We start from the raw sequence: 22,326 nt of genomic DNA, 5'->3' as shown, positions 1-22,326 counted from the left end.
ACGCAAAATACTTTCGAAAGGCTTGTATTATGAAGACAAATAGTGCTTAGAAAGTAAAATTGTTCTTCAAGTGAAGACGTGAACAACCCTGTTCAATTTTGTACAGTTTGATATGAAATTCACAGCCACCCTCCAGTGTTAAAGTATTTTTTAGAGGTGGAGCTGGTGACATGCACAACTTCCACCTGCAGCTCGCTGTCTTCCAACACAAAAAAAAAAACCTCCACCGCAGCTCCACTCCTTCCACACCGCAGGCGGGCAGCCGGCACGGAGGAGCGGCCTCCCATGGGCGCCCAGCCTCGCGCTCAGGCCACTGGAGGACTTCTGGTGGCTCTGGTGTCATCAGCTCCAGGACTGCACTGCTTTCTTCACAGAAGAAACTCTAGGGACGGTGGAAACCTGCGCGGAGACACATTGTGGTTGATGCACGACGCCGTCAGACCGGGAATCGATGCAGAGCGGGTTTGAACCCAGCTACAGGAGGTACCTCGTCAGATGCTTGCTGGAGGCGTGCACTTCCATCTCGGTGCTTTTGAACTCGTTCAGCTCCTTTCGGATCGCTGCCTGTTGAATGCAGAGCCAGAGAAGAGAAATCAGCGACTTTGCAGCCGTGTGCGTTGTTGCGACGTCTGGGCTCGGGGGGAAGCGCCACCTTGTCGGCCGCAGAGAGCCGCGTCCACGGCTTGTCTGCCCTCCTGTCGTAATCCTGGGCCTTGGCCACCTCCACGTAGTCGCTGAAACGGATCAGAATCTTCCTCTCCCTCAGTTCATCTACTGTGGGTCTCTGGTTGAGCTGCATCATTTACACAAAAATCATATTCAATATTTCATAATATATCACACTGCGTATCATAGTAACAATATTAACTTTACTTATTTATTACCTTTCTGTTTAATCGCTGCTTGATCTCCCTTCTCTCCTCCTGTTCTGTCTGGTCATTCCTCTCTACGGCACGTGTATAAAAAGGGGATGTCAAATAATAATAGTATTAAAATGAATAATTATATGATGGGATTTCAGCTCACGTTTTAAAATGTTCCGGTTCTCCAGCTCCTCCACCGCGGGTCTCTGGCTGAGCCTCCTACGGAAAAACACCACAATGACGTTCTGGACCATTTGCAAGCGGGATCAGCAGAACCTGCGGGTCTGCTGGAGTATCCTGAACGGGAACTCAAAATCTCTCCATCTCAAACTGGACGCCCGAGAGCTGCGGAGCTTCGGTGCAGATCTTCCCCACATCTGGATGAACTAAAGCCCAATTACAATCCGCTCGCTCCTGAACTACGAATAAATAAAAACAGAATAAACGTATATTTTCCCGGAGCTTCGGGCTTCTGCAGCTCCCTGCTCGACAGTTTCACATTACTACACACCGCCCGCTCAAATACTACCAGGGCATCCCTGCCTCTGGGCGGCCAGGTTGGGCGCCTTTACGCGAAAAAACGAACAAATCAGCATGGGGCAATTAAACAGAAATCATACCCGGTTTTACCAAAACGCCCCCACACTCCATGTACAGCCAAACAGCGGAATCCACATATATACCACATTTATTATTTAAGAAAAAATAACTTTCCAACTGATCTGGCAACAGAGAGCCTTTCTTCGTCTGCGCGCATAATTTCATAAAACACACCGCAGCACGGACGCTTCGAAATAAACCCTGTGTATTCCATGCATTTCCAATTAAATCACATTTAATGTATTATTCTATTAACTATAAAGGTGCAAAGCTATTTTTTTTTGCATTGCTAACAACAACATTTTGTAAAGCAAACATCATTGTGTAAAGCAGCAGGGAGGCAGGGGGCTTACAGGCCAATGGTTAATCCCCTGATCCGTCTAACTATGTGCAGGAACAGTATGACTGGTGTTAAATGGCTCAACTCTGGTTTTTGCATATGTTTACCACACAGGCATTTTTCTACATGAAGACACTGGAACGGATACCAAACAGATGCTGGGCATTAATATTTCATTAAGTGAAATGGAGGATCTGTCCCAAATCCCCTGTGGGAGCAATTGGGATATTATTGACCTGTATCCTATGTTGCCGAGCAACCGAGGTTTCCATAGAGGCTCAGGGAAATCTAAAAAAAAAAAAAAAGCATTCCGTTTGGGTAAGGCTCATTACTCTGCACTGTAACAGCAGGGCTTTGTTTTCTGGGATAATGACCCAGCAGCGAAGGACAAACTGATAAGGATTCCTGACAGACCTGAGCCTCGTGGCCTCTCCGATGGATCTCATTGGTGCAGAGTGCCCGCCCCCTCCATCCCTTTCTCCAGACAACAGGGAATCGCAGCACTCTGCATTATTTAACAGCCAGTGGCTCTAAAAATAGCAGTGGCTGAGTGGGAGCACTGGGCGTCGGGGGCTAAGATAGTAAGGTCACGACGCAGTGCTGCAGCGTTTCACGCAAGGTCGCAGTGAACAGAGTCACATTCAGTAGGACAACGGGGAGGCTGGCTCACCTGAAAACAGAGCAGTGTGTCAAGAATACAGAGCAGCCTGACGGGAGCTGCTGCGGTAATTAAGATCCTGGTCCCGTGATCTGGATATTTCCAGACTGGGTTAATCCCAGTAGGGCAAAAAGAAAGAAAAAAAAAATCCTTCACACATTCTGGTCTGGCAGTGTCTTTTTATCTCCAAAATTTAACACCTAACTAATCACACAGAGCAAAAAATAGACATGATACCAGATGGATCATTGTGAGAGCATGTAGTACTTGTCTAGGTGTAAAAATGCAGGTTTATTATCCTAAATTTTACACAGTACATAACAAATGTCATTTCTTAGTAATATTCATGAATGAATGGCCGTCCATTTAACAGTAAAGCACTATTTATTGGCACTATAGGAAAGTGAAAATTAAATTATGTTAGAATAGCAACAAAACAATATGGAATAATGTTCGCACAATCCCCACATAATCACCCGTCATCCTTAATCACTTGCATTATGACAGCCGGTTCTCATATATGAGAATTTTATTTATTTATTGTTAAACAATGTATGTATTTGTATATATGCAGTACTCAGCTGAGAGTCTGTGTTTAACAGCCATTGTTGGCTGAAGCCTAGCTATCGATATACAGGGAGTGCAGAATTATTAGGCAAGTTGTATTTTTGAGGAATAATTTTATTATTGAACAACAACCATGTTCTCAATGAACCCAAAAAACTAATTCATATCAAAGCTGAATGTTTTTGGAAGTAGTTTTTAGTTTGTTTTTATTTTTAGCTATTTTAGGGGGATATCTGTGTGTGCAGGTGACTATTACTGTGCATAATTATTAGGCAACTTAACAAAAAACATATATACCCATTTCAATTATTTATTTTTACCAGTGAAACCAATATAACATCTCCACATTCACAAATATACATTTTTGACATTCAAAAACAAAACAAAAACAAATCAGCGACCAATATAGCCACCTTTCTTTGCAAGGACACTCAAAAGCCTTCCATCCATGGATTCTGTCAGTGTTTTGATCTGTTCACCATCAACATTGCGTGCAGCAGCAACCACAGCCTCCCAGACACTGTTCAGAGAGGTGTACTGTTTTCCCTCCTTGTAAATCTCACATTTGATGATGGACCACAGGTTCTCAATGGGGTTCAGATCAGGTGAACAAGGAGGCCATGTCATTAGTTTTTCTTCTTTTATACCCTTTCTTGCCAGCCACGCTGTGGAGTACTTGGACGTGTGTGATGGAGCATTGTCCTGCATGAAAATCATGTTTTTCTTGAAGGATGCAGACTTCTTCCTGTACCACTGCTTGAAGAAGGTGTCTTCCAGAAACTGGCAGTAGGACTGGGAGTTGAGCTTGACTCCATCCTCAACCTGAAAAGGCCCCACAAGCTCATCTTTGATGATACCAGCCCAAACCTTGCTGGCGTCTGAGTCGGACTGGAGCTCTCTGCCCTTTACCAATCCAGCCACGGGCCCATCCATCTGGCCCATCAAGACTCACTCTCATTTCATCAGTCCATAAAACCTTAGAAAAATCAGTCTTGAGATATTTCTTGGCCCAGTCTTGACATTTCAGCTTGTGTGTCTTGTTCAGTGGTGGTCGTCTTTCAGCCTTTCTTACCTTGGCCATGTCTCTGAGTATTGCACACCTTGTGCTTTTGCACTCCAGTGATGTTGCAGCTCTGAAATATGGCAAAACTGGTGGCAAGTGGCATCTTGGCAGCTGCACGCTTGACTTTTCTCAGTTCATGGGCAGTTATTTTGCTCCTTGGTTTTTCCACACGCTTCTTGCGACCCTGTTGACTGTTTTGAATGAAACGCTTGATTGTTCGATGATCACGCTTCAGAAGCTTTGCAATTTTAAGAGTGCTGCATCCCTCTGCAAGATATCTGGCTATTTTTGACTTTTCTGAGCCTGTCAAGTCCTTCTTTTGACCCATTTTGCCAAAGGAAAGAAGTTGCCTAATAATTATGCACACCTGATATAGGGTGTTGATGTCATTAGACCACACCCCTTCTCATTACAGAGATGCACATCACCTAATATGCTTAATTGGTAGTAGGCTTTCGAGCCTATACAGCTTGGAGTAAGACAACATGCATGAAGAGGATGATGTGGACAAAATACTCATTTGCCTAATAATTCTGCACTCCCTGAAGGTGTGACGATCAGATATCAGGTATAATAAAGCACTGATGCACACCGCTCTGGACAAGAGGGTCTGCTAAATGCTCTAAATGTGGATGTAATGTTTCATTTGTTTGATCAAATGAAACATTAAAATGTGACTAACATGGAAAAAAGTAAGAAATGAAGGAGGGGGCAAACACTTTTTCACACCACTATATATACAGTTGCAAGAAAAAGTATGACGAAACTGAATGATTTGGAATGATTTGGTGTATTTCTGCATTCATTTCTCATAATATGTGATGTGATCGGACAAGTCAAGAGTATTGAGAAATATAATGTGCCTAAAATAAAACTTTGACTAATAAAATCCACTCAAACATTTTGAGTTTTCCCTACACCAGAAGAATATGCCTCTATGAGACATACCTCACCAAAACTAACTTTCAGGGGATCTACGGTCAGGACTTTTTGGTTCCCATAAAGCTGGAATAAATGTTAGATATTCATCAGCATACTGATCTACAAAATCTTTGATCTAAAAATTGAGCCACTTTGGGACTGTGGCTACTCTACCAAGAAGTGGGCATAATAGTGACCCCAAGAGCACAACAAAGGCTCATCAGTGAAGTAAAGAAACAGGCAAAGATTTGAAGGCATCATTGGAACTGGCTAACATCTGTACTCATGAGTCTACAGCATGTAAAATATTGAACAAGCAGACAGGAAGACACTTTTTAAATATAAAGCACATCGCTACATGCCCAAAGATTGTGAAAGAGCATGCTGATAAAGATGTGGACTGAGGCGGCCAAGATTGAACTGTTTGGGAGGAACATTTTTGTTGTCTCGGTCGTGTCTTGGTCTCTGACATAGCGATCTCGATGGGATGGGGGGAAAAAGCGCGTACTTTTATTTTTTTTTAAATCATCTTGTTATTATGTTTCTGTACCACAGTCTGTGGGCTCAAGTTTAGGACAGTTATTTAATATTTCTGAAGCTTCTATAAAAAAGGCCCTGATAACTCTTGGGTCACTGCTTGTTTTATAGGAATTCAGAAAAAAATTTCATGCAAAGCCATCAATACATACACACAGAGGTTTTGTGGCTTCCCACCGCTCACTAGGGTGATGTTTAAATGCAGAGGACACATTTTGTGGTGTCACCATGTGCTGTGCTGTGGCAATCACTTCACTTTCACTTCACTTTCAGTCCTGCCAGGACGAATATGACAAGATTCCTCCTGAATCATGTGCAGGTATTGCTGCCAAAAGCTGTTCAACCATTTATTAATTCCAAGGTTCCAAAGTGTGTGTGTGCTTTAATACAAACCGGATTCCAAAAAAGTGATGATGTGGAGATGGCAAATGTCAATATTTTATTTGTAATAGAACGTAGATGACAGATCAAACGTTTAATCCGAGTAAATGTATCATTTTAAAGAAAAAATATGTTGATTCATAATTTTACGGTCTCAACAAATCCCAAAAAAGTTGGGAAAAATAGCAATAAGAGGCTGGAAAAAAAGTCAATTTGAGCATAACGAAGAGCTGAAACACTAATTAGGTCAATTGGTCAATTGGCAACATGATTGGGTATAAAAAGAGCCTCTCAGAGTGGCAGTGTCTCTCAGAAGTCCAGATGGGTAGAGGATCACCAATTCCCACAATGTTGTGTAGAAAGATAGTGGAGCAATATCAGAAAGGTGTTATCCAGCAAAAAAATTGCAAAGACTTTGCATCTATCATCATCAACTGTGCACAACATCATCCAAAGATTCCGAGAATCTGGAACAATCTCTGTGCGTAAGGGTCTAGGCCGTAAAATCATACTGGATGCCCGTGATCTCCGGGCCCTTAAACAACACTGCACCAGAACCAGGAATGCTACTGTAAAGGAAATCACAGAATAGGCTCAGAAATACTTCCAGAAACCATTGTCAGTGAACACAATCCACTGTGGCGTCCGACTTTACCAGCTGATACTCTACAGTGCAAAAAAGAAGCCATTTCTGGGCCAGGGATCATTTAAAATGGAATGTGGCAAAATGGAAGACTGTTCTGTGGTCAGACGAGTTCGAAGTTCTTGTCATCTGGACCAAAGAGGACAAGGACAACCCAAGTTGTCATCAATGCTCAGTTCAGAAGCCTGCATCTCTGATGGTATGGGGTTGCATGAGTGCATGTGGCATGGGCAGCTTGCATGTCTGGAAACACACCATCAGTGCAGAAAAATATATTCAGGTTCTAGAACAACATATGCTCCCATCCAGACGTCATTTCTTTCAGGGAACCCTGCATTTTTCAACAAGATAATGCCAGACCACATTCTGCATCAGTCAGAACATCATGGCTGCGTAGGAGAAGGATCCGGGTACTGAAATGGCCAGTCTGCAGTCCAGATCTTTCACCTATAGAGAACATTTGCCGCATCATAAAGAGGAAGGTGCGACAAAGAAGGCCCAAGACAGTTAGAGGCCGGTATTGGACAACAATGGGAGAGCATTCCTATTTCTAAACTTGAGAAGCTGGTCTCCTCGGTCCCCAGACGTCTGTTGAGTGTTGCAAGAAGAAGGGGAGATGTCACACAGTGGTGAAAATGGCCTTGTCCCAACTTTTTTGGAATTGCTGACACCATGAAATTCTGAATCAACATATTTTCCCTCAGTTTAAACTTTTGTTCCATTATGTTCTATTCTGAATAAAATATTAGAAGTTGGCACCTCCACATCATTGCATTCAGTTTTTATTCACGATTCGTATAGTGTCCCAACTTTTTTGGAATCCGGTTTGTAATATTAAATTAGATTAGATGTATTTCTATACAAGAATATGATTTTTAATTGTTTTGTTATCCTGCTGTAGGCTTCTGGATCATTTGGCAGCCTTGTGGTTCAGGTGTCTGTTCACTACCTACGTAAATACTGCCTGTTATCTGTCTGGCTGTCCTGTGAGCAACATCCTTTAGAAGTCAGCAGTATGAGTGCTGCTGAAGTGCTATGGGTTCTCAATAGTCACTTTACTTTACTTTATTTGGCAGACGCTTTTATCCAAAGCGACTTACAATGGGAAGACACCAGCAATTCTCGTTCGATTTCTATAGAATATCAAGTATACAAACTAAGAGCCCTGATAAGGCTTAGACTTGTCATTGAAGAACATGCTCGGAGAGTGTTGGGTGCTAGACTAAGAAAAATTATAATGTATTTATACATTTTGTATTTGTTTGTTAAATGTGTATGCATGTGTATGTGTTAAAGTCATTATGTCTGTGAGCAGAATCTGTTCAAAACACAGAACGCATGAATTTTTAATCTGCACAATAACCAGTAATGCCTGATTTGCTCCAGAAATGCTGACAATATTAATGAATCCAATAAAAGACAGAGAGGATAATCCTTCACTATCCCATCAGATTGTTCACCACCTCTCTAATCTCTGCGCGTGACAACACTGATGCCACTCAGGATAACCTGACGGGGCTTTACTTCCGTTTTCAGTTTCCCCTCATAACCCACCACTGCACACAGACAATAATAATCTCACAATAACCATCAATGTTTCACTCTGAAGTATAATCTTCATTCCTGTAACATGAAAGGTCCACGTTGTCAGGATATGGTTGGTTGGTGTTGTGGAGTAATACACAGTTATAAACAAAGCAGGAAATGGGAGGAGCCTAAATGCATGACTGACAACTCTCATACATCCTACCATTCTCCTCCATTTCCCTTCTGTTTCCCACACAGTGCCCATCACAAAATTGATCACGTGGTTCATCTTACTTTGCCAGCTTCATCTCAATCTGCTGCCGGATCTCCTGCCGCTCCTGATCACTGCGTGCCGGGAAGATGTTCCTGTCCTCCAGCTCTTGTTTGCTTGGTCGATTGCGGAGTTTAACCGCAAGCAGCTCCTTCCTCATCCGGCGTGGTAAAGTACCTGGGTGCAAAACGCACATGTGAGCTCAGCCCAGTCCAGCATTTTCCACAGGCTGCCTTTCCACGCTGTCACACAGCCCCAGCAGGATCCTGCATATGTCCTCAGAGGGGCAACAAGCAAACGTCTTTCTGAAATGTCTTTATACATTTCACAGCTTGGTGGAAGCTAAACCAAAATGGACCTTTCAATATAAAATTATTTCAGGTCGCATTAGAGTAAGAGGCAGTAGAATTAGCCACATTGTTGTGTGTGTCTCAGTTCAGAAGCCAGGTCCTTTAAAAACACACTTGAAGATGGAATGTGACATTAGTGGCTGTCCCAGTTCAGCTTGGGCTAAGAAGGACTCATCTGATGAATCCAGGATCAGACTACACACATTTGTTTCCAGCATTGCACTCAAATACGAATGTTGGGAGTGCTGAATAAGCTTCGTTTTGTGATGTCTATAACATACCAAGACACCATGATGAAAACCACGATGAAAATTCTAAATTGGTTCTGTCAACAAGCATTGACAGAATGTGTGTAGGACTGCATGTGATCTGTGAGACCCACCAGAGATAACCGACTCGTTCCAGCCGTCCTGGTCAAATATTCGGCCTGAGGCGTCCGTGAAGTACTGGTCCATCCGCAGATTCTCTTTGTTCTCCTCAGATTCCTTCCTGCCCTCCGTTTCTCCACTCGACTCCTTCTCTATGCTGAGAACATGAACACCAACAGTGTTCACATTTAAGCCAACTGGTTCAGAATGGACTCAGGTCTCCACAGAACATAATATTACATAATATTGTGTTATTAATTACTTTGCTTTTCCTGATATTGTCATCATTTAGGTGGTCGTGGTTCTGTACAGGACCAAATGGTCTCACCTCTCTTGTCTGAGTTTGTTGGCCAGAGCTCGATGGAGCTCCTCAATGATGGAGGTTGGAGGAAGGGGTGGGTGGATGTTGACAAGGTGTGGTGACCCCACAGCGTTGGTGAGGGGTCCTCGCAGGGCTGCGATCATGCAGGGACCCTCTGGCCCTCGTGGTGTGTCTTTAGGGGTGAAGGCATTTGTCTGATTCAGGGGTACAGCGGCTGGGCTGGAGTCTGGAGCACCACAAATATAGACAAATCTGATTAAAAACTCATCACTCCCAAAGAAGATGCCCCACCCCCTTCCCATCATGCCATCTCACCTTCCTCACTGCACAGGTGCGATGCCATGGGACCAGGTACGCCTGGTGGGCAGTGGCCATGTGGGAGGTCTTCCCCTCGGCCATCTACTCTCTCTAAACAGTCATGCAGTCCCTCGGCACTCTCACCCTGAGAGCCTGTATGCAGAACTCCTTCCTCCTCATCCTCGTCTCGCAATTCCGATCGCTCCTCTGCATTCTCACTGTCTTCCGTGGTGTGTTCAGCCACTGCACAAATAATGAGCGAAGCAGTGCGAATAGTTGTTACTAGAACCTGAGTCTTTATTGCCATCTAGTGTTTCTTTCCGGAAGAGTCCTGTGATCGTCTTGATTTCCAGTGGTGGGCAGCCAGACATTTTCCAGATGTTTCCAGTTTGGCCTACTTTAGTAACAACTCAAATTTACTACGTCTGCAAGCATAATGTTCAGGCTTTGTAGTCATTTTATATTCTGAATATTTCTTCTTCAAAAGTATTTCTATTTTGGGAAGGTGTTCCCTGACCCACTGACCTGTTCGGGGATTCTCCTGGTCTGAGCCCAGGTACTCCATGCTGCTGACACTGAGCATGTTGGGCTGGGTGATGGGGAGGCGACTCTCCACGTCCGAGACCCCCTGGAACGGAGAGCCAGGGTCGGGTGTGTGCAGCCCGCAGGCCAGCGCCACATCTGTGTGTCCGGAAAGCATGGAATCTGGAATTATGACGAGTCATATGGCTGCCATTACACCAAACACACACACTGACCTGTGGAGCTCTGCTTCAGCTTTTCGCCTTTCTTTTTCCTCCACTTCCAAGGCCGGAAGATACGGCTGAGGGTGGCCAGCTTGCTGTTGCGCCGGATTGGAGGCGTGTGCACCCCGGTCACCAGGCAGCTGGAGCGCAGCACCCTCTGCTGGTCAATCATCTCTACGGATGGAGACAGAGGGGTGAGGATTCATCGCCCTGGTCCTGTCTTATAAACTGCTGCACTGGCTGTGCTAATACAGTCAAATGCAACGCTGCCAGATACCAGACTGATTCAAGCGACCTTCGGTGCTGCAATAAGGTCAGATGCTGTTTCAGCATCACAATGCAAGGGATACTGCTGGATAAACAAAATACACATAAATAAGGTCTGCAACAATATACAAAACAAAAATATGTCTTTTGTAATGTACGTAGTATTACTCCTACTAATAATAACAGTAAAAAATGATTATTCATGTTCAATATTCACACCCAGACCATAAACTACAAAGAAAAATGTGTGCGGTATGTGTGCGTTGATATTACCCAACCATTCGTAAATGATGACTGAAAGCAAATGCGCAGATGTGGGGCAAAGGCTGGGCGTCAAAATGGCCGTGAGGCTCACGCACACGTTTCACCCTTATGGGTGTGAACGGCATCTGTGGGTGTGTGAAGAAAGGAAAGAGCCAGATATAGTCTGAGTGGGTTGCCGACCGTCACGAGGACTGATGCATCTCCACCAATGTCTGATCCTCACTTCGACACATTCAGACGAGCAACGTAACAGGCTGGGACACACACACACGCTCGCTTTCTATGTCTCTTCCCAGGCCAGCATTCCAGGAAGCATTCCGACTTTCTGAACAAGAAATCTTTTATCCTGCAGGACAGAAGGTGTGTTGGGCGCCAAACACCAAAATCTGATGTCTGGGAATCAGTCCCAGTGAAATGTATCTAATGGCCCCCCCAGACAGAGCCGCTCCACGTCTTATTCTTCTGTCATATTACATGCGGATGCTGTTGCTTTTCAGGCGAGTCAGACGTCTCCCTTTAAATATTCAAAGGCAGCCACCGTCTGATTCACCAAGTGCATGAGCCCTCGGTGAGACAGCATCACCGAAATAGTGCAGAGTGGGCTGAGCCAGTCGGTGGTGTCTCCGGCACCAGCAGAACTCCGCACACGCGCACACAAAGGAGGGAGCCACCTCCGAACCCCCCCCCCCCCGGCAATAAGAAGCAGGTCAATCGACCAACGGCGTCTGCCTGAGTAACCCACAGCAAAAGCAATCCGGGTCAAAGCCCGGAGACTCGGGGTCAGGGCCGCTGTTGCCATGGCGACGCCGCCAGATGCTGCAGAAAAGCCCCTCGCCAGGGCACGAAGGGGGCTGCCAAGAGGAGGAGGAGGGGGAAGGGAGGGGAGCCAGAGAAAGGGGAGAGGAGGGGGCGGGCTGTTGCTATACAGAAGTGTTCACAAGAGATCCAATCAGAGGACAGGTATTCTTTATATATTTATGTTTCAAGTATTGCTCAATTTTTAATATGGGGAGACGGCTTAAAAATGGTGAAGGCAGACATGTTCCTGTTTCAGTGTGGCATCATCACCTTGCATGATGATCTGCTGCGATCATGTCACGTTCAGTGACTAATGTTATTGCATTAGACCATTGGCTTGCGTTAATCCGTGCATTTAACTTATCTCAGAATTGGATTTATTTCATGTCATATTTTTATTGTTTTCTGTGATGTGGTTTTAATTAAATTCCCCCGCTTATTTGGAATATTTTGGGAGAAAAACAAAGCCCCAGTCAGAGGGTGCAGCTTCAGCATATTCAGCCAGCGCTCACAAATGAAACATCAGCACCTGAGAAGCCATTACCTTCGGTCTGACCCCAAAACCCAGCAGGGGCTTTCACCCCCTCCCCAAAATGAAAGCCTTCACCAGCTTCAGCAGATACGATTCTCTGTGAATGTCTGCAGAGCCCGCTGCAGTCTCGCCGGCATGGGGCTGCATTCAGAGTGAGCTGGGAGGTGTGTGTGAGATTGTGTGTGTGTGTGTCTCAGACAAAAAAATCTTCCTAATTGTCCCAGACAAATAGAGAGAGTGGGACAGGGAGACACGGTGCTGCCGTGGTGCACAAGATCTCGATTAGAGCCCCGTCAGCAAATCCCGAGCCAAGGAAGCACTCTGGCTGCACATTGATCACAGCTCACTTTACTCTCCTCACACCGCACACCGACGTGTCATGGATATTCCAGGATATTCTCTTTTAGAAAAGACCTTTTAAGCAGTTCACATAAACTCAGACAGGCTCCTGTTCTCATCACACTGCTGCCACTACACAAGTACACCACCAAACCAAGCGCGTAGATTATCAGGATCTTCAAAACATCCCCGTGTTAAAGAAGAATGCACCCCTGTCTACAGTACATAGTCTACAGGACTGCAGGTGTAAATAGTCTCTAGAAATCAGAACGGCGGAAAGGGATTTTATTAAAACAGAAACAAAAACCAGGCTCGATGGCCGAAAACAGGGGACAAAAAGGGGATCAACATAATCTAGCCCGCAGGCGTGTGGCGGTTGCCAGAGCTCAAAACACAAACAGGTTCACAAAAGAAGGTCAAGTTCATCACAGAGTTCACTAAAATGCCGCTGCTGCAGAGGGGCGGAGTCACAGGCTTTTAACAGCAATCCGGATTGGCTATAGCTGGAAACAGCACCTGTGGCCAATCCTGACAATAGTATACACTACTGTCACGATGGCTGGACATGGCGAGGAAGGAGGACACATACCCACGATGTCACGAGACAGGGGTTTAATACGTAGCTGACAGGACAAGGGAACATCACCAGACAATGACCCAACGACAAACAGACACAGCAGGGCAGCTTTATACACGCATATAATTATACACATGTGAACACGATCAGGGAACATTACACGTAACCCCTGCCAGACCGGATCATGACTTTCTACACTAGTATGGCAATCACTATTTACACAAGAATACCACTGAGGTCCCCATGATCAAGGTACCACTAAGGGGAGGGTGCTTCACAGTATGTGTCCCCTTTCACTCCAAGTTGTTAAAAAGTTGGACCTTCTTGATGTTTCAGCCTGATGTATAGGTTTGGGTCCAGACATGAGGCTGGTTACACTGCTACATACCCGCACCCCTATATTTTGTAGATAATACATAATATGTTTGTCAAAGGTCTCTGTCTTACAAAGTTTGTATTCTGTACTATCTGGAACATTAGCAGCAGATCCTTTAAGTCCTGTAATCTGTAGGGTGGACCCTTTCACACGATTACAGAATGCCAGCATCCTGCTCCCATCTCTCTTTCCCAGGTAAACCACCCACACACAGGATCTACTGTACGGTTACACTGCAGCTGGAAAGCCGGCCTATTAATGAATCTCATTTCAGGGCTGTAAAAGCACAGGCCGATAACGGTAATATCACCCGTGGGGGAAGCATTTCATTCACTCGGGCCCGAGCTGGACAGCACCGTCTCGGCTTTCAGAGCTGCCCCGACGGCCGCTTGGGAGGGGTCGTCCAGAGACGGATCCACCCTGCTCTCAGCACCACGTGCCATGGTCAAATTCAGCTGCCAAGATTTATAGTGCCATCGTACTATTGGTTGATGAGGTCGTTTCTCGGTGCTCTTACCCCTTAGATTCTCAGCAATTACAGGTTCAGTCCTTCTGGTACAACGCAGGGTTAACCGTGTCTGTGAGAGTAACCGCATTGTGTTTTCTGAGAGTAGATGTTGAACTTATGACTGAACTTAATAAACAAAGAGGCAAACCACAAATAAAAAGTCAGTATCGACTGCAGTTGCACGCGCTGCTTTATATGCCATTCATATGACAGGTGATTCGGCATTCACTGTAACATCACATCAATAATCACCTCATGCAAAATCACAACCTTTTTTTTGTTCTGAAAGTGGATAAGTTTGTGTCTTTGTGGCAGCTAGTCCAAGAGTGCAAATGTGTTTTATTAAAAATGGTTATAAAAAGCCTGTAAAATGTTTTTTCTTGGAAAAATTCTTTCACAATTAGAGCCTGATGAATCCTAAGATGGCCTAGCAGGCAAGAAAGTGAAAGACTCTTGAACGAAGGATTACAGGTTCAAATCACAAAGGTGCCACTGAGGTCCCCTTGATGAAGGTACCGTCCCCACACACTGCCCCCCGGGCGCCTTTCATGGCTGCCGACTGCTCACTGAGGGTGATGGATAAATACAGAGGACAGATGTTGTGTGCTGTGCTGTGTGTATCACAATGACAAAACAATCACTTGGTATCTTGAAACACACCAATACCATCAGAAGAAACTCCATCACTCCATCATGTTGCCACCTGAAACGTAGTTATCCCTGGATCAATCGATCAATATTGCTTAGCTAATTTATTTTATCTAATTTAGTATAACTGCTTCCTTCTTTCTATAAAAGCTGTGTCATAAGGCAGTAGTGCGTGGCCAGAATTCTGCTCGAGATGGACATGACAGGCCTGGACCACAGTCAGAATTTATACCCACACACTATCGTGTTTAGATCAACCTGCGAATATGGAAGAGAAGCTTATGAAAAATCTGACGCTACAAGCGGTCTGAATCTCACTCTCTGGCATGCAGATGCCAATTTGATTGGACAAAACAAATACAGAGATCATCCAGGCTTCAGAGCACTTCACCCCGCCCTCTAGCTCTCCTCCCACCCCTGGCTCTACAGCTGTGATAGCATCTGTTCACGGACACACCAGCCTTAGCCCAGCAGAAAAATGCCCCGGTTGCTGCTGCTGACAGACACCCTTCTTCCGTCTGCAGATGGAACCTGCAACCAGCTTCCACGGGACATTCAGGAGCTCCAGCCGAGCAGACAGTCATCAAAGCAGCGATGCTCCTTCAGGCAGCAGATAGACATTCTCCTGCAAGCTATGAGATGCCAGATGATGACAGTGGCGGAATAGTTGATCATGTTCTAAATGGTCTATATTGGGTTTGAAATAATATTACACGGGTGGAGAAACATAACACCACCTCTGTAGTAATATGCGCAACTTGATACTGCTGCCAATATCCAGAAATGTACGAATTTTAAGAAATAAGGACACGTGCGTGTGCTGCTGAAGGCGCAACGTGAGTTTTGATGTCTATATATCAAGGTGCAGAGGTATTTACACAAGTTAGCTAGAAGCAGCTCACCATGTCTAAGTACCACTGTGTACCGCAATAGGTTATAGTTCGTCAAGGTTACTGTATGATGCCCCTCCCTCTCTAACACTGTCTGTGACCTCTTGGTCCACTTGGTCATCTTCTACTTGAGAGACCATTTCAGGATGTGCAGTTTGATCTACGGTACAGTTTTTTGTAAACCAGGGTTCCTCCGCCAGGTTAAATAGTTCAGTTCTTCTTGTGCTTTGACCACTTTGTTCCCTTGATTGAAAGACAGAACGTTAACATTAGTGGTACATGCAGGACCAGAAGAATCACAGCATGAAGTACAAGCTGGTTTCTTCCCTGAAACTGATTATTTGGTCATCTTATGTTCTACTCCTTCTCTTTCCTACCTTCTGTGTTCCTGACTAGACGTACACTGGTCACCTTTAGTGCAAGGAAATAAATGAAATAATGCATCATTTAATGCCAATTATGCATCACCTGTCTTTTTCCATGGGAATAGTAATGACATGAAAACAATGCCCACACTACGTCACAGTATTGGGACGGTAACCCTGACAAAACACTTGATTGATTTGACATCTCATCTCACTAAAGACCTGATAGAAACACTCAGTTGCACTGTTTATCGAATCAATACGATTTGTTCCCTACAACCATGTGTCACAAATACAGTCAAAAACCAAACCATTAGTCAACCATAATCAAACCATTAATCATGCTGTAAAATGACCTTTGAAAAAGTTCTTTCTCCAATCCAACGTCATTCACCCCACACACACACACACACACACACACACACACATTTTCAAGCTGTAAAATATATGGCCAGTCTACCAATAAAAATTCATTACAAGGATAGTTTAGTTTTTAAAGTGCAAGTCGCAGCTGTATGTTAGAAATTTAAAAAGCTGCTAAAAAATTCTCACAAAATGATAAATTCATTCATTAATTCATTCATTAATCATTTTAATGGAGCATGTTACAGATACAAATTCCATTTAACAAAAAGATTAATGTTAACACTTAGTGGAAGGATTAATGTACTTGTTTTGAAAAAAATTTAAACAAACTATTTTTATATTATGTGTACTAAGGACTTTTTATTTACAAAGGACAGTCAGCCATTACTGTCACTTTGTGTAAACGAGAGCTTAATAATCCACTTATATATAATGATTACTGGTATTAATATTCAAATGGAATCAGCAAGAAATTGCCCTGATGACAGTATTTCATATGAAGATGATTGTGCAATTCATTACACACACACACACACACACACACATCTGGTAGCTGTGGCTTTCAGTCGGCCACTGGATCCCACTGCACATGCTCAAATGATCCCACTGTTCAGGGCCGAGGCACTGCTGTAATCCCTCAGCCTGAGTCGCTCTCTGTGCTGCTGAAAACGTGACAGGCCGTCGAGCGCACTTCCCACCGACTCGGCCTTCGTCAGCATTTCCCGTCCTTCGAGCTACAAGAAGATATAGATGCCTGCAATGTCGCATACCCCGTCCAGCCACTGGATCCAGTATACAATGTTCTGCAGGCCTCGTCATGATTCACATTCTAGACAATTCGCATCAGCGGCACATGCAAAATACTCAATTTACCAGGGGGCTTCTTTATTTAATTACTTTTGCAGGTTCATGCCAATATTAAGGAGGGGGGAGACTCGTGCACTCAGAAAAACCAATGAGCCCAGTTAAGAACCACCATCCTTTTCTGTGTAATGATTTGATGCTGGTGAGTCACCCAAAGTCATCATCCATCCGCTGCTTCATTGTTGTTTTCTCCGGCTCCCATCCCCCTCTCTTCACCGCTCCCTCTCTCCGTTTCACTCTGCAAACCTGGGCCAGTCAATCAAGCCTGTGGTCTTATTTAGTACTTTCTATCAATATTATAACTATTATTACTAATTTTACAGTCACACTGTCCAGAAACAAATGTAGACAGCAACTACTACAAACATGTAGACAGCAACTACTTTTTTTATATTATTTATGGTGTTGTTTTTAAATGTATTAACTATCATATAAAAAATGAATCACAATATGGCTCATATCACAGCATATCAATTATAAATAATTCTCATAAATAACAGCACTGAACTGGAAATCCAAAATTTGCACACCAGTGATTACAATCTGATGACAAGTGCCACTAAGCCATCGTCTTGGTTTTCAGTGCAGCATGTAGCCCTGACAGAGTTTAACCACCACAAGTCTCTTGTAAACGTCCTGGCCCTTCATTCCCATTATCATTTCATAATTTTGTCACCCTGACCTGTGACATCTGCATTTATGATGCCCGTGTCACAGCTAAAGCAGCACAAAGTATCGGGCTTCAGTTCAACATCAATCAGTTAATATTTTCACTGATCATTCTTCAATCAATAAACACTCCTAAAATGTTGATTTAATTTGCTCAATCAAGCTAAAATCCAGCTTAAAGTGGGAGGTGACAAATTCATTTTAGAAAAAAAATACAAAATCACTATGAAATTCCTGAATTCTGCGTTTCCTTGAAAACATTCGAACCATTTGTGGTGTCATTACCAGACCTGTGCTATAGACCGTTCCCCTGGTCTCTCACTTCTCTCATCGCCATTCATGTCTCATTTAATTCTTCCTAACTTCCGTTGCATCTGTGTCCTGCAACCAACAGCTTTGATCACAACGGTAAGTTCTCTGGGCAATAACCTAAAAATGAACAATACTGTATCACCTTAAACCTTGAAAATGTAAAAAAATATTTTTTAAGCAAACATGGGGGAGTTTAAGCTGCAGCAACAATGTCACCGTTGTATGGCTATGTCATTTTGTTCCATGAAATGACTGAAATTTCAGACGTTTCAGGACCACACCCACTGCCACATCAGACACACAGCTACATCACGTATTCAAGCATAAAGCCTTCATCATGGATTGAACAGACATGCACACACACCAGGGCTACTTCAGCAACGTCAGACCCCGCCGGCACCTAAGATGGGACCTGAACCCAGGGCTCCACCCACCCACACATACGTACATGACATTATTCAGACTTAAATCCATTTCTTTTCATTAAACACACATGCATGCACGCACGCACACCTAGAGAGATGCGGCCATGGCGTACGGTGCAGGTGATGAGTCACATCCTGCTTCTGCCTCATCAGTAAACAGCGATGCAGCAGCGCTTCGGGTTCGATGGATCCAGACCTACACAAGGTAGCGTCAGGAAGTACTACTCCGCCCCTACAACACCTTGTCTGAATGGCCCTGAGCCTCAGGCAGCCTTTCCTTCGGTCCGCCTAACTATTCCCACGCAGGCTCCAGTCTTCAGATGTGAGCTAAGTCAGATAAATGCTGGGCGGACAGAAACCGAACTGTGAAAAGGGAGCTGAAACTACGTCTTTGGCCACGCACCCTGAAAATGATCAAAACTTATGACAGAGATTTTATAATTATCCATACGTATAATTATCATAGCCATCTAAAAATCCTACATAGGACACTGTGAAACATTCCACGACCAAATCATTTTAAAATGATAAACCGCACCATCAATGAACATTCTGAGCATTTATAGCATACATATGTATACATATTTTTATATTTTTGGCATTAAATATGCCAGCATTAAATGAACACTCTCCAGTGTTAATTTAAAACGGTGGATAGCATCAATTTTATTTGGGTTGTGATTATATAAACACTATTCGTATTAATTTGACACTGGAATAGTTGCTATAAGAGTAGCAGTATCCTAGCGGGTCAGACACCAGAAGACCACAAAGTTCAAACCCCACTAACTACCATTGTGTCCCTGAGCAGGACACTTAAACCCGAGTAACTACTCCCTGTAAATACTGATTGTAAGGTGCTCTCGATAAATGCAGTGTATTCAAGAATTTTAAAAGAATATGAAGCTAAATTAATATCATTGTTACTATACTTCAACATCTTAAATATACTTAAAGCTGTGTCCCAACATCGGATAAATCTATACTATGATAAACATGTGGTATTATACTTTACAATATGCACAATTTTCAAGTTGATGACAATGACAATATTCACAATCACAATATTATATTGACAGGTTGCTCAGCTATTTTTTGCTGCTGATAGGCCTGCCTCAGGTTCCGTGTGCATTTTTTTTTTTACAGCTCTGTACTGCAATACTTCAGAGGCTGCCGTCTAATTTGACTGGAGAATGAAGACTAAAAAGTGTGCAGATCAACCGTGTCTCTTTTTTCTCATGATCCAGACACACTTCTGCAGGCGGAATGTGCACCAGGGAATTCCAGCCATTTACATCATTAGCCACGAAAAAGTGCTGGATGAATTACACAGCATCTTTTTCAGTGTGATGGGGAAAGCAACAGTTGCTTGTGGGTCTCCAAGGATGCTGTGCATTTCTAACAAGGCTCAGCTTCCAGGCGCAAGAGGTTGGGTTTGGTCTGTGTAACGTGCTGTTCGATATGGAAAGCGTCTTCCTCTCATCGTTACCTGACACATGCTGACTGGCGCTTTCATCTTTTCATGAATACATTTCAATGTGCAATCTGATGAAAACAGAATAGCAAACAGATTCAAAATAGACACTACAGTGCTATTTTTTTTTTTCATTATTAAAGAAAACCTCCACTGTCTGGTAAACCTTGGTGCCCCATGGTGTAATCACATTGAAAGTATCTCTCAAATAAACACAACTGGCACTGATCAAACCACAATCATCCAATCTCATTATACAACCATTCTCTCTATAGGTTCACAAGGATAGATGTGGCTAAAGCTGGTTACTTTTACTTTTAGTACAATTAGACTTACAAGCAGACTTACAAATCTCATTAGAGAAACAATTAATAAAACTATTTCTGGGACATTGTCGGACACTGTTATCCTCAGCTTTTTTACTGTAATGGGAATATACAGCTCCTCACCCACAACACTTATTCCAGTGGGTCACGTTTTGGTTGCTTAGCTACACAAATGCAATTTGCTGCATGTCACAAGAATCATTAACTGCACAACGATTGGAATAATATAGTATAGTATAGTGTAGTATAGTATAGTATTGTATAGTATAGTATAGTATTTGTGAGTCTTTGTTTTATTTTAATGAGTGTGCCTCTCATCAAATGCACAAAGAAGAGAAGAGAAGAGAAGAGAAGAGAAGAGAAGAGGAGGAGAAGAGGAGGAGAAGAGGATAGGAGAAGGGAGGAGATGAGAGGAGTAGAAGAGGAGAGGAGAGGAGAAGGGAGGAGATGAGAGGAGTAGAAGAGGACAGGAGAAAAGAGGAGAGGAGAAGGGAGAAGAAGTAAGGAGAGGATAAAAGAAGAGAAGTAAGGAGAGGAGAGGAGAGGAGGAGAAGAAGGGAGGAGAAGGGTGGAGAGGATAGGACAGGAGAAGGGAGGAGAAGTGAGGAGAGGAGAACAGAAGAGAAGTAAGGGGAGGAGAGGAGAAGTGAGGAGATGAGAGGAGGAGAAGAGGAGAGGAGAAGGGGGGAGAAGGGAGGAGATGAGAGGAGGAGAAGAGGAGAGGAGAAGGGGGGAGAAGGGAGGAGATGAGAGGAGAGGAGAGGAGGACAAGAGGACAGGAGAAGGGAGGAGAGGAGAGGAGGAGAAGAGGAGAAGGGAGGAGAAGTGAGGAGAGGAGGACAAGAGGACAGGAGAAGGAAGTAGAGGAGAGGAGAGGAGGAGAGGAGGTGAAGAGGAGAAGGGAGGAGAAGTGAGGAGATGAGAGGAGAAGAGGAGAGGAGAGGAGGACTAGAGGACAGGAGAAGGGAGGAGAGGAGAGGAGAGGAGAGGAGAGGAGAGGAGAGGAGAGGAGAGGAGAGGAGAGGAGAGGAGAGGAGAGGAGAGGAGAGGAGAGGAGAGGAGAAGTGCTGTGAACTTCACTCTCCACGTGAGATCAGTTGACTTGTTGTAGTGTAGGGAGGAGACGGGTTGGACCTCATCCTGGGAATTCTGGCAGTTTATGAAACATCCATATATGATCATTCGCGTAATTCAAAGTTATGTGTGTGTTTTGTTATTTAAATATTTAATCTAACTGAATTTTAAAGGCGCCCAGTGGTCCCCAGTCCCCAACATCTTCCCAGAGCCCCCCACCCCCGAGCTGTGGCATCACACGCATCCTGCGATCACCCGGGTCACGGATCATTTGTATAAAAATTCCCAGTATAACCGAGCAGGAGGCATTATGCCCGGTGGGCAGAAAATGCGAGAATAAACGTGTTTTTTTTTTTTAGGGGGGGGGGCATCATTGTGCGCTTCACGTCACGGGCCCGTGTCACCAATCTCTTCATTCCAACAGATGGAACCAGAACGTGCAAAACCCTGGGATGAAATGAACACCGGCTCCCCGAATATTGCTTATGAATATTGGTTATTGATGCGTTATGAGTTATGAGTGGAATTGCATCTCCAGACAATAAGAAAGCGCGTCTCGGCTCTCTCGGCTCTCCTACCTGCGCTGTGCACCAGCTCGATGCCGGACTCGGTGAGGATGTTCGGGTCGCTCCGCGATCTGGCGCGCTGCAGGACGCACGTATCCATTCCGTCCGACGCCGCCATGGAGCCCGAGCGCGGGCGACCAAGGTCAGGACGAGGCGACTGGAGCGCGGCTGGTACCGAGGCTGACGGCCGCCGTGAGCATCCGCCGCCGAGCGGGGGGGGGGGGGGGGGGGG

At 44.3% G+C, this 22,326-nt stretch overlaps 1 protein-coding gene across 1 annotated transcript; it reads right to left on the bottom strand.

Annotated features, from left to right (window-relative positions):
- Positions 1-221: 221 nt before the first annotated feature.
- Positions 222-22,296, bottom strand: phactr3a (phosphatase and actin regulator 3a). The gene is made up of 12 exons (XM_028993643.1): positions 22,107-22,296; positions 10,467-10,628; positions 10,234-10,389; positions 9,727-9,951; positions 9,418-9,637; positions 9,104-9,246; positions 8,395-8,548; positions 1,027-1,082; positions 885-946; positions 653-793; positions 488-564; positions 222-399 (listed from the first exon to the last, which is right to left on the bottom strand). The coding sequence occupies exons 1-12, from the start codon at positions 22,210-22,212 to the stop codon at positions 369-371; spliced, it is 1,533 nt and encodes a 510-aa protein (XP_028849476.1). The 5' UTR covers positions 22,213-22,296; the 3' UTR covers positions 222-368.
- Between the last annotated feature and the right edge of the window lie 30 nt (positions 22,297-22,326).

The sequence above is a fragment of the Denticeps clupeoides genome, chromosome 10, assembly GCF_900700375.1.
Source record: "Denticeps clupeoides chromosome 10, fDenClu1.1, whole genome shotgun sequence".
In the NCBI taxonomy this organism is placed as follows: domain Eukaryota; kingdom Metazoa; phylum Chordata; class Actinopteri; order Clupeiformes; family Denticipitidae; genus Denticeps; species Denticeps clupeoides.
The sequence above is the reverse complement of the archived record's forward strand: the minus strand, read 5'-3'. Positions and strand labels throughout refer to the sequence as shown.

What these genes read in the sequence shown, in the direction of transcription:
- phactr3a (XM_028993643.1), bottom strand. Translation starts at nt 22,212, where the DNA reads ATGGCGGCGTCGGACGGAATGGATACGTGCGTCCTGCAGCGCGCCAGA. An exon ending in AACAAACTCAGACAAGAGAG is followed by an intron (nt 9,247 to 9,417) that starts GTGAGACCATTT and finishes TCATGTTCTCAG; the next exon opens with CATAGAGAAGGAGTCGAGTG. An exon ending in ATTGAGATGAAGCTGGCAAA is followed by an intron (nt 1,083 to 8,394) that starts GTAAGATGAACC and finishes GTTTTTCCGTAG; the next exon opens with GAGGCTCAGCCAGAGACCCG.